Genomic DNA, 11800 nt, shown 5'->3' with positions numbered 1-11800 from the left:
ATTTAGATGTATTAATGAACACCCAATGGATACTTGTTAGAAAAATTCTATAAAGAAACTATTTGAGTAATAGGTGCCTTAAAAAATACCCATTAAAAAACTCTAAAAAATAATGGACTTGACTAACAAGTGTCTAATAAATACTCGTTAAGTGAAATTTTTTTCTTTTTTTTTTTTTTAATCTAAAACCTCTCACTTACACGTCCTCCACTCGAACCATTCAACCCATCTCTCCTTCTAATTGAAATCTCAAGAAAACCAATTTTTCCAAAAAAAAAAAAAAAATTATGTTTTTTTATGAATACATTTCCCAATCATCTTTTTATCTCACATATATCAAATCGTTACGGTATATTTTTCCACCAAAATTATGGAAAATAGCAATCCAAACGAAATGTTTTGAAAAACTTAAGTATTTATAGATAAAGGGTACAATAATTATGATTGCATCCGTTTAGGGGTGTCCAACGATTAAAGTACCCGTCAAAAAATTTCCAACAATAAAATATAAAATTCTGCAGAAAAAGTAATTCTGTGGAGTCCTAATTTGGATTCAACGTTGAAATTCACCAATATCAACACTTTGAAAATGTCTTGGCTCATAAATCTCTCCAATGTCAACCCATTCAGACAGCTTTGGATTTGTTCAACCGAGAATTCAAGGGTTTGTGGAAACTGGAAAGCACGTGCTTTTTGGCATCTGTGACTTTCTATGGCAAGTATTACGAAGCTCCACCCCAAATATTCATTTTGTCTGACAACTTTTGAAGAAACTCTAGACAATATTGTTGTTAATAAAAGTAAATTTGTACGATTTCGTGAATATATTTTTTAATTATTTTTTATATCACATATATTAAATCGATCGCTACAATTTATTTTTTTTTACAAAAACTTGTAAAAATAGCAACCAAATGGGATTTTGCACAGATAAGAAGCATTATCATTGTACTTTACAATTAAAATTTAGAGGGGTTGCGCAATAGTTGAAGATTGCATCCCCTAATTTACGGTCCTCACATCACTTAGCTACTGAATTGACAACAAAAAAAAAAAAATCACTTAGCTACTGTATGTGGATGTGATGTCTAAAATTTATCTAGTAAACATACTCTCTAATCACTTAGCCACTATATGTTATAGAAATTGAGTAAAAATCTTTCCTACATTGACAGTGTATATACTATCATCGTTAGATTCATGACATGTGTGCAAAAATTGAATTTCAAATTCAAATTTTGCATAATTGTCATTCATCCAATACTGATCGTGTATACACTGTCAGTGTAGGAAAGATTAATCCATAGAAATTAGTTAGCAAAGAAACTATTATTTATAATTAGTTGTCGTTTTAGCTAAGAAAAAGTATTCTTTATAATTTGTACATAATAAAGTAGGAGTTTGACATAACCTCTCATAATATCATAGGCTATTTTTAACGGCTTTTCAATTTAATTCTTTAATTAAGGATTTGACGTTAATGCATTTGTTTTATTTTAATTGAATGAGCAAGAAAGTTTTATTTCTTTTATACACTAATAAATCATCCTTTTGTTATTCTATTATCCGTTCTGACAATTTTTTATTTTCAAAAGGTACCCATGATATGTTTTTAATATCTTATTGACTAAACAATTAATAATCTATAAAGGATTAGCCTTTCTTGCAGTTCATTTTGGGAATTTTTAATAAAATTTTCTTAAAATTTTGGTTTTTGTAAAAATTACATATTTTTTTAGTCCAATTATCATATAATATTTACTTAGTTAATTCCTCTCTTTCATACATAACATTACATAAACACACATATGTGCGCCAATACACACACATATACACGTATCTACATATAATTTATGCATGCATAGACATGTTTATGTTTTATAGTAAAAATTATTGTTTATAATTTGTTCTTGATTAAAAGAAAAAAAAAGTTTAAAACAAACCTAAATGCCATAGGATTTTTTAAATAGTTTTGACTTTTAATTTTTTTTACTATTGAAACATCAAATCGTAAAAATTATTGTTTATAATTGATTAAATGAAACGATGTTTAAAACAAAGCCCCTCATAATGTCAAAGAATTTTTTAATAATTTTAACTTCTAAGTTTTTTACTAATGATTTGATGTAAAACATTTTTATTGCCATTTTAGCTTAATGAGCAAGAAAACTTCAATTCTTTAAAGCTAATCAATTATCTCTTTTATTAGTTTGTTGTTGGTTATATCTATTTTTTTTTTTTAAGAACTACTCGTCGTTATAAAAATTAAAAATTATTCCTTATTTTTATGGTCTGATGGTACACAAATACACTGGTGCCATTAATCTTTGAGTATTTCAGATATTATCTTCCATATTTTGAATTTCAAGGTTGATTTCAACTACTATCATGTTAGGATTTGGGAGTACATTTACTAGAGGAAGGTGAGTTTTAAGGAAAAAATGGGCTTGGATTTTGTTGCAGCCTTATTCTAGTCTCATTTCTGCGGACATTTTATTTATTTCTTTTTATTTGAAAGGTGGTTTTCATAAAGCTCATGTACTTTTGATTTGTTTATATCAATTTAAGTAATATATTTCAGCACGCAGTTCCTCTCTCCAACATTTCACATTCATAAACAAAATAAATGCAAAGTAATATGATTTATTTATATTTTATATTCAAATGCAAAATAGTTTGCATAATCTTCACCCTATTTACAATAGTTTTGCTTACTTGATTTTTGTTACCATGCCAAGTCCTTAAGCAAAGTTGCCTTTTATGTTGTAACATCATTTTGCATCAACCTTTAATCATATTAACCTAGGGTTTATCAACTTGACTTAAGCTACCATTTAACCCAGTTAGTAAATACTCATATTATACCTGTATAATACACGTTCATACGTGTAATTTAAAATATTTTGATATTTCATACATTTAAAAAATTCTCCTGCTTTTCATATAGTCTTATAAAATGTGCAATAAACTTTTGGTGTATTATACTTGCCAAACCATTCTTCAATTATTTTTAAAAAAATAAAATTTGTATAACTATAATGACATATTTTTCAAGTTATATACAAAATAGCATCTATTAATATCATAATTTCCATATATTTATATATGTAAATAGAATAAGATGATAAATTTTTATCTCGTGAGATAATTGTGTTGGGTGTCCTCCCTCCTTTTGGAATATGATAGACAAATAGAGTTACTTAAACAAAACTAAAAGAATAAAAGTATTTAATAGTTTGTCAATAGTAATATAGAGAACTTTAGTACTTTATAAGTACTACGACTGTCCAAACTTTAGCAAATTAAGTCAACAAATTTCACTTCTAATTTAGTATACAAAAAATGGCTTTAATGTTTTTAATAGGTAGGGTATTTCCCTTATCAAATGTGTGGAATACAAAAACTTTTATCAACACTTCAAGATGCAAAATGTGGGGGCAGGATCCTAAATGTTGAAGTACCAGGTCGGAACGGACACAAAAATAGGACCTGCGAATCACAAAGGAACTCGACATGAGGCTTTATCCCTAGTTTCACTTTGATGCTTAAGTTAATAAAGATTCCCGAATGTGGTAGCACTGATAGCAAGAGAGTGATTATATACCTTTGAAAGGGCGAAGTGAGGGGTATTTATATTAATGAACAAGAGAGGGAAATGAAGAAGAGTCGGATGTCTTAGTTCGAAATAACTGGACGGTGTTGGAGTTAGATTTGAACCCTAATATGTGTCAGTTGGATGGCACCTGACACATTGGTCAGATTAGGTCCTTCCTTTGAGACGTAGTTTCAAACAATAGTTCGGAAGTTCATGCCACCTTAGAAAGTTCATAATGTCGCATAAAAAGATTAGTGAATCGGCACTATTGAATAGCTCGTCAACTAAGTCTAGCTGAATTCACGGTGAAATCGACGTTGGTTCCCACACAAAACATTAAGTTAATTTGGTCTAACATTTGATAAATGGCATTATTAATAATCAATAGTTAGAAAATTACATTTGACAGTCACAGAGTGATATGTTACAAAATTATGAAAGTTTCTTAAGGCTAGGGGTCGGCATTGGTAAAATTGAAGCTTCGGGGCTAGAATGCAACATGTTCCAAAACTTGGGGGTTGAAAGCTGAAAAATGAAAAGTCACTGGGGCCATTTACACCATCTTCCTGCTGCTTGCCGGTATCAGCCCACAAATGCAAGCAAAAAATAACACGTTAACAGTTGAAGAAAGAAAGAAAAACCATTTGTATTGAATCCATGAACATCCGATTGTAAAATGTCACAGCAGCATCTTTACAACAGCAGTAGTAGCAGTAATGTTAACACTAATGTTGGGAATTTTAATCTTCCTGTGAGTGAAGTGTATTGGTCTTTGGTGGCAAAAGCTGATAAGAAGTTTTCCAAGATCAGGGATTTGCCTTATTACCAACGTAATAGGTAAAGAAGAAAAAGACCCTTTTCCTTATTTACGTTTTTTCCTTGGTTCATTTGGCATTTTCACTTGTGGTTGATGTTATTTGTATTGAATGATGTTCAGGTGCAGAAAATCTTTGGTGAGTTCTGTTGATAGTTAAAAGAGAGAGAGAGAGAGGGGAAAAAAAGGAATTGGAATAGAGCCAAGTATTAAATTTGTTGAATTGGAAGTACGGTATTCGGTTCTACTGTACTTTCGGTTCGGAGGATCATGGGTTTTTTCGCATTGGTAACTGAGATAGTAGGGGAGTAAAGAAAATAATGATTTTGGGGAAATTGGGTATTTTGAGGAATTGAGGATCACTGTATTCTTTCAGAAGTTGTCCCTTTACTGGAAGTTTCATTGATATTCATCAAACAGCGTAGCCTATGCATTTGTGTGCGTTGCCTGTGTTTTTGTACAATTGTTGAACGTACATTTATTTGAAGAAACAGCATGAAGATAGAAATCTTTGTTCCCAGGCTGGATACCTTGTAACTGATAGCCACGTGTGTGTGTGTTTGGGCATCTGGTAGCTATCTCTGTAAATGGTTGAAGTTAATAACTACCGGTTTCCTGAAATTGAGACTGGTGCATGATGCTGATCATTTTGGTCTTAATGATTTTTCTTTTGAAAAATTTACCCCAGGTATGATACTTATTTCTCTAAAGTTTTCAAGATTTACACCCAATTGTGGAAGTTTCAACAAGAGAACCGGCAGAAGCTGGTGGAAGCAGGTCTAAAGAGATGGGAGATTGGGGATATAGCTTCGCGGATTGGCCAGCTTTATTTTGGGCAGTATATGAGAACAAGCGAGGCTAGTTATTTGTCTGAATCATATATATTTTATGAGGCAATACTAACGAGGGAGTATTTCAAGGATGGAATGTTCCAAGACATTAACATCGCATTCAAGCAGTTGAGATTTCTTGCTCGGTTTTTGACTGTTTGTTTGGTGTTGAGTCGGCGAGATGTGGTGTATCAGTTAGTGAATCAATTCAGGATGCTACTTGATGATTGCAAGAGGACATACCAGGTTACATCTATCAGCACTTAATAGTCCTAAGCTTCACCCCTAATGTGTTTTTACTAATTGAGCCACGTTAAGCATTGCCTGTTAGTAACAGTTTCTCAAGTGTGATTTCTGTATGTTCCACTATGAATTCATCTTTTCAGTTTAATATGCAAAATTTTCCACTTTCATTATAAGAAAAAATTTTCTTGCACATGCATTTCTCTATGTCTGAAACTTTTGTTTAGTTATCTTTTTTTTCCCAAGAAACGATAAGTGATTTTGTTAATATTGGGTAAAACTGTACAATTGGTGAGCAAAGGCTCAAATTGTTTAGTTATCAATTAGATATATTTGGTGGTTTGACGTGGTAATATTGTGTAATAAGAGATGGTTTGCAATGTTATCATTTTAGTGCCAAGAGATTGAAATGGACCATTTCTAGTTTTCTACTTAATATTTTTTCTAAGTTTTAAGAGTTCTTGGTCCTCTTGTTTATTACACATGTATGAGCGACAGTTGAATGATGTTTCCAGGAAACTGACTTTAAAGAATGGAAGCTGGTGGTTCAGGAAATAGTTAAGTTCCTAAAAGCTGACACAGCTTTTATGAATTTGAGGCCTTTGAGATATAGTGTGGTACTGGATCTCCATCCAGATTCCATACCAAATGCTGCTGAGGCAAAGAGAAAGCTAAACCTGAAAGATGCATTATTGTGCAGCTACCATCCTAATGAGGTTTGTGCATCTTACGCTTGTTCTCGAGGCATATCATAGTCTAAGTTCCAGTGAAGTTCTTGGTTTTTTTGTCTAAATTATGAAGTACCAACTGGTGTTGCTTCCTATTTAGCTAATTGATGCAGTTTTGTTATCAATTGATCAGGTCAAATTTTCAGAACTCACACTTGACACTTTCAGAATGCTACAGTGCCTGGAGTGGGAGCCTAGCGGTTCATTTTACCGGACAGGTGCTGCTCCTCCAAGTGGTAATAGCATTGGCCAGAATGGGGCTCCAGGACAGAGTCGCATCAACTATTCCCAGGATATAACTGATCCTATGTTGCCACCAAATCCAAGAAAAGCAATCTTATATCGTCCTTCTGTTACACATTTCGTTGCTGTGAGTAGCTAGTCTTTAGTGGTTATGTTATTACTTTTGTGCAGCCCATGTATATGTGCATGTCCATAAAGATCTCAAGCTAAACCCTTAAGATGAATTATGTTCTGGACTACAGACCAGACACCACTTATTTGATCAAAAGATAAAAGTAGTTTTTTAGGGCTTAAATTCAAGACAGTAACATGAATGTATTTTTATACTTGGGGAAACACTAGTTAATGTGGAGGTGCCAATTTTGAATTATACATGGTCTGTGGATGTAAAAACAATAAAGTTTTCGCATAATATGAATCAGAATCTTCTTAGTTAGCAATTATTTACAAGTTGGAGCTGAATGCATAGAATGTTAGTATGAGAATTATCCCTTCTACTAAAATATAATATGTAGTAGTTGATATTAGTTTGCGATAGGATTTTTTTTTTCCTTTTTGTGAAGATTAAAGGAACAGTCCTGCTGCTAACTGTATTACTAAATGTATGAGGAATTCAAAAATAGATTGAATTTATGGTTGAGGACTTTCAATGAGCTCTTAAGAAAACAATATTATGCACAAGAACTTCAATTGGCTAAGACGCATCATGCAGGTATTATCCACAATCTGCGAGGAGCTTCCTCCTGATGGGGTTTTCTTAATATACATGTCAGCTTCAGGTGATAAAGGTGTGCCCGTGTCTCTTCCATGATGAATTTTTGTAGTTTCTGTTATAATCCTTGATAATTCACATTGTCTAATTGCTTAAGGTAAACTATTTACACATTTTTATATGCTTCAGGGATCAGTGGGCAAAGTTTGTCATCTTCATCCCATGCTGAAAATGACCGATCAAATCCTACTTCTGTTCACAGTGATGTGGGCTGCTTAGATAACCGCACTGGTTGTTTAAATATTGGTGGGCGTGGAAGTGGAGGTATCTATTCTTAGATAGACTAAGAATTACAAGTTAGGATTCCCTAATCATAAACTACTGCTTTTTTTTTTCCATTTCTTTTAGTCGCTATTAAATCATCCCTTTCAGTTGGTGGGTTGGTTTAGTTAATTTGTTACTCATAGAATGATTTGCCTAATTCAGTTGGTGGCTTGGTTTAGCTAATGATTGTACATCTGGTTTGGATTCTCCCAATATTAAGAGAACAAGTATTATTTGCATGTATTCACTCTGCATAAGTAATCTGAATTTGATCAACTAGTGATTTTTGTTGTCCTGTTGAATTTTGATTGTCATAATCATTCCAGCTTTTGAGTCTATATTCTGACCAAACTAAATTTTCAGGTTCAAATTGCATCTATCCTTGTGATTTAATTCCATTTACAAGAACGCCACTCTTCCTAATAGTTGACAGTGACATTAGCAGAGCATTCAAGGTACGTACTAGGAGATGGGCTTCTTGTATAATTTATTCCCGAAGTTAACTATAAGCGGCTTTATATATGCCAAGTGTTGGAAATGAAGATGATGCTTGGATGTCTTATCACTTGAGTATTTGATGTATTCTATGTTCCAGTTCCTTGCCATATGGAGATTCTCACAGTAAAGCTTCCATGTAGGGCCTAGTCAAACAGACCATAAAGTCATCTGTAAACACTTGACTGGCAAAAGGCATTTTGTTATGCTATCTTCATGAGATCACCATCATCTTAACTTCCCATCATCAGCTTAGCTTCCATGTAGGATCAAACTTTTGTATGAAATACTGAGATCCAGCAAACCTCTATTTCATCTTAACAATGAAATCTTCAAATGCCAAAACACATTCTCCAGATATTCATAATGACATAGGTTCTCAGTTTTTTGTTTTCTCACTTTTTCAGTATCATGTTTGGCTACATATGTATGTCTCATGTTATACTAAAAGAAGGAATTATGAGAGGTCCAATTAAAAGAAGTCTTTCAGTCATGTGCATTTGCACTAATTTCTTCCATAGCACAAAGCCTTGTGATTTTCATCAATTCTAGATTTCGTTCTGTAGAAAATCTTTTATTTGACCTTGGGCTGACACATCTCTGTGCATGAGAAAGCTAGCATGTTAGCATACTCTTGAGAGTTTTGGTTTCCCAACAAATATATATGTTTTGAGGATTAAATTTTTTCTTGTAAAAGCATGTCTGTGAAGAAGAGGTGATTTTAGTCTAGAAGGTAACGGGAGAGAGTTCATAACATGTCAATTCAAGAACCCTTTTTGCCTCTGAGGAAGTATCTTGTAAAATGGCTTAGTCATTTCACAGAGAAACTAAATAACCTGGGTTCTACATATCATCTTTATTTATTTATTTTTTTGTCAAACACTTATCATCAATTGAGAGTAAGAAACCTGCCAGTATCATTTCTAAGTGAGCAAGCGGGTGTTTAGAGACGTGGACAGAGCTTGACTTTCACTCAGTAGGATTGGTGGGAGTTCTATACACTTAGATATCTCTATGTATGCGACCCTAATTGAATGTCATGATTAGCTTTTGTAGAGTGGTTACATTTCTGTTAGCTAAATGGGTAATGTCACGTTCGCATCGGTGTCATATGAATGTTGACAGATTCAGCTAGCCCGTAGACCAAAATTGCTCCAGTGCCCATTCGTGTTTGCTTTGGAATTTTAAAAGCTGTAGGAAGATATTGCTTTCACTGAAATGGTTGTTTGATAGTTGAATGGGTATTATTGTCTTAGGAGTTCACTGAGCTGTTCAGATGGAGCATCTGCACACAGTACCTTCCTGTGATACCTGTTTTTGTCTTCTCTGATCTGTTATCCACCTCAGTTGATTGATGGCACTAAGCTTTTTATTAGAGTATTTAATTTCATCCCTATGGCAATCCAATCAGAATAAGAACTATTCCTTGTAGAACATACTTGAACTTAGGCCACAGTGAACTGTGATTCTGAGAGGTAGGAAAATCGCTTAAACTTCTGAAACTCTTGCAAGGAAACATTTCTTAAAGTACTGATAAATCAATTTCTAGGAGTTGATAACTATTGACATCACCTAGTTGTGGCATGCACCGTGGATAGGCTATACATGGAGCTGAAAAAGGAGAGCCAGTTGCCATGCTCCTGTCACCCACTGCCTCATTGCCTATATCAGTTGTTGACTCTTCTCGCCAGCCTGGTGGAAGTCCATTCACCAATTTCCTGACAGCTCCTCTGCAGGCTTTTATTCTTATGCTTGGTTTTACCAGCTCTGATATTGAGACGGTTAGATAGTAGTCAATAGTGTTCCCTTCAGTTTTTTCCACTTTTTAGTTTAATTTTCTTTAAGGATCAGCAAAGTCTCAGAAGAAGTATGTGTTGTCAGGATTTGTATAATAAAGCTGAGAAGTTGCTTTCCTCATCGTTAAATGAGTGGGGATCACTACTGGCTGCATCAGACAATCTTAATCCTGTTTGGGCTCAAATTTTGGCTGATCCATTCATTAGACTCCTCCTCCTGAGGTAATTAAGTGCTGCTTATACTTTTCTCAATTATCCTTTGCCTAGTACCTATTTGATTTGAACTTGTGGACCTCTGGTGAACATGAAATTTCAAGCTATCAGTAGTTCAGTACATCAAGCGTTTTGACTTCTATTTACATTGAAAGCAGCTAAATGTTGGAACATCCGAAAGACACATTGCTTTATGGGCTTTAAGATCCTTTATTTTATTATTATTGTTATTTTTTTTTTGGTTTTAAATTTTGGGTTCATTGTAGTAGACTGTCCTTTGGCTTTAGAAGAGCCTCTTTTTGAAAATAATATACGTTTTGGAGGTGAAAGTATGTTGCCCTTTTGCAGATTCATATTTTGTCGGGCAGTGCTCGGCCTGTATACTCGAACATCCATAAAGATTGAGTTTCTCCCTGAATGTGTCCCTAGCCTTCCAGATACATTCCTGCCAATGACTGCTACATGTCAAACAACAGTTCTGCAACTAGCTGATATTTTTGGTGCAACAAACAGGTTCATCAATTCAGAAGGAATAGTACTTCCTGAAAGCAGAGACTCTGAGGATTAAAATTCGTCCTCATAAGCTTCAGTTTTGTGCCAAAAGAATGTAGATCATCATAAACCCATGGTTCTTATTTATTTTCTTCTATTCTTAAAATCCCTCCTCCAATCTGTAGCAGATCAATGAACAATGCTACTTGTTTTCAGGAGCAAGGGGGGGGGGGGGGGGGGGAAAGAAGAAGAAGCTTGGAATGGCTTGTTTTGAGTGGCTGGGATGGTTTGTTTAACTTGTATGACTTGAGCCCTGTTTGATTTCTAGCTGAGTGCTTGTATAAGGTTGATTCAGCTGGATCAAGTTCAAGAATATATGTAACTAGGGGGTGCATTTTTATGATTTGGAAAAGATGAATTTGGCAATTTGAACTTGCTAAGGTATTGATTTTATGTAAAAGGAAGTTTTTGACAATGTTTAAAGCATATGTTAGTGTAAAAATGGAATACATTTTGTGGTTCAATATTTTGTAGGGCCCGAACTTGGATTCAAGCAAGTCAAAAGCTTGATAATTTTGCTTCTTATAGTTCTTGTTACTTGGTTAAGATTTGCTTTCTTTCTTTCTTTCTTTTCTTTTCTGCTTCGTTTTTTACGCAACTTCAATTTGGATTTTAGTCCGGAGCAACGAAGAATAGTTGGCGTAAAAATTTAAGCAAATGCGCACCACAAGATAAATAAGGGAGATCATGGTGATATTTTCATTATTTTAAATACGTCAAATTTCTATTTACACGTAACAAGAATTATGAGGGCTTTTTTCTTTTTGTTTTTTGTAATGCTTGTTAGGGATTCTGTTTTTTTTTTTTTTTTAATTTTGAATTTTTTGATGTAGGGGTGTAAATGAACTTAATTAAGTTGAATATTCTAGTTGAAACTTATTTGATTATTTTAACGAATATGAAATTTTGTTCAAATTTGACTTATTTATTTGTCAAATCAAGTTCGAGAGAGTTATTTTTTTAATCGAATTTGAATAATGTTATCAAATATAAAACATTATTCAAATTTGGTTTGATTAGTTAACGAACTAAATTTGAACGAGTTTTTATCAAGTCGAGTTCAATTCGAGTATCAAATAATTTGATTCATTTTTTAACTATATTTTAATGCGCCAAGTGAAATTTTGAAAAGTTGATTTTTTTACGGAATTGATTTTCCAGCATTTGAGGACTCAATTCCATATTAAGAATAAAAACAACTAGTACGGTTTGGCTGACATGTGCTCTTGTTAAAGGGTTTGGGAAAAATTTACCT

General features: G+C 33.4%; 1 protein-coding gene across 2 annotated transcripts; it reads left to right on the top strand.

Annotated features, from left to right (window-relative positions):
• The first annotated feature begins 4167 nt into the window (after positions 1-4167).
• On the top strand, positions 4168-11009 carry LOC140003704 (uncharacterized). 2 transcript variants are annotated; one of them, XM_072080103.1, is made up of 11 exons: positions 4306-4432; positions 4533-4548; positions 5098-5485; positions 5998-6198; positions 6344-6580; positions 7166-7241; positions 7355-7489; positions 7853-7944; positions 9583-9765; positions 9866-10002; positions 10342-11009. In XM_072080103.1, exons 3-11 carry the CDS (start codon positions 5252-5254, stop codon positions 10559-10561), a joined length of 1515 nt encoding a protein of 504 aa, XP_071936204.1. In that variant the 5' UTR covers positions 4306-4432; positions 4533-4548; positions 5098-5251; the 3' UTR covers positions 10562-11009. The 2 variants fall into 2 exon arrangements, with proteins under 2 accessions (XP_071936203.1, XP_071936204.1); XM_072080102.1 differs by lacking the exon at positions 4533-4548 and having other exon boundaries at positions 4168-4432.
• Positions 11010-11800: the final 791 nt, after the last annotated feature.

Source organism: Coffea arabica, chromosome 2e, assembly GCF_036785885.1.
Source record: "Coffea arabica cultivar ET-39 chromosome 2e, Coffea Arabica ET-39 HiFi, whole genome shotgun sequence".
Taxonomy (NCBI): Eukaryota; Viridiplantae; Streptophyta; class Magnoliopsida; order Gentianales; family Rubiaceae; genus Coffea; species Coffea arabica.
Note: the sequence above shows the minus strand (reverse complement) of the source record. Positions and strands in the feature narration are given on the sequence as shown.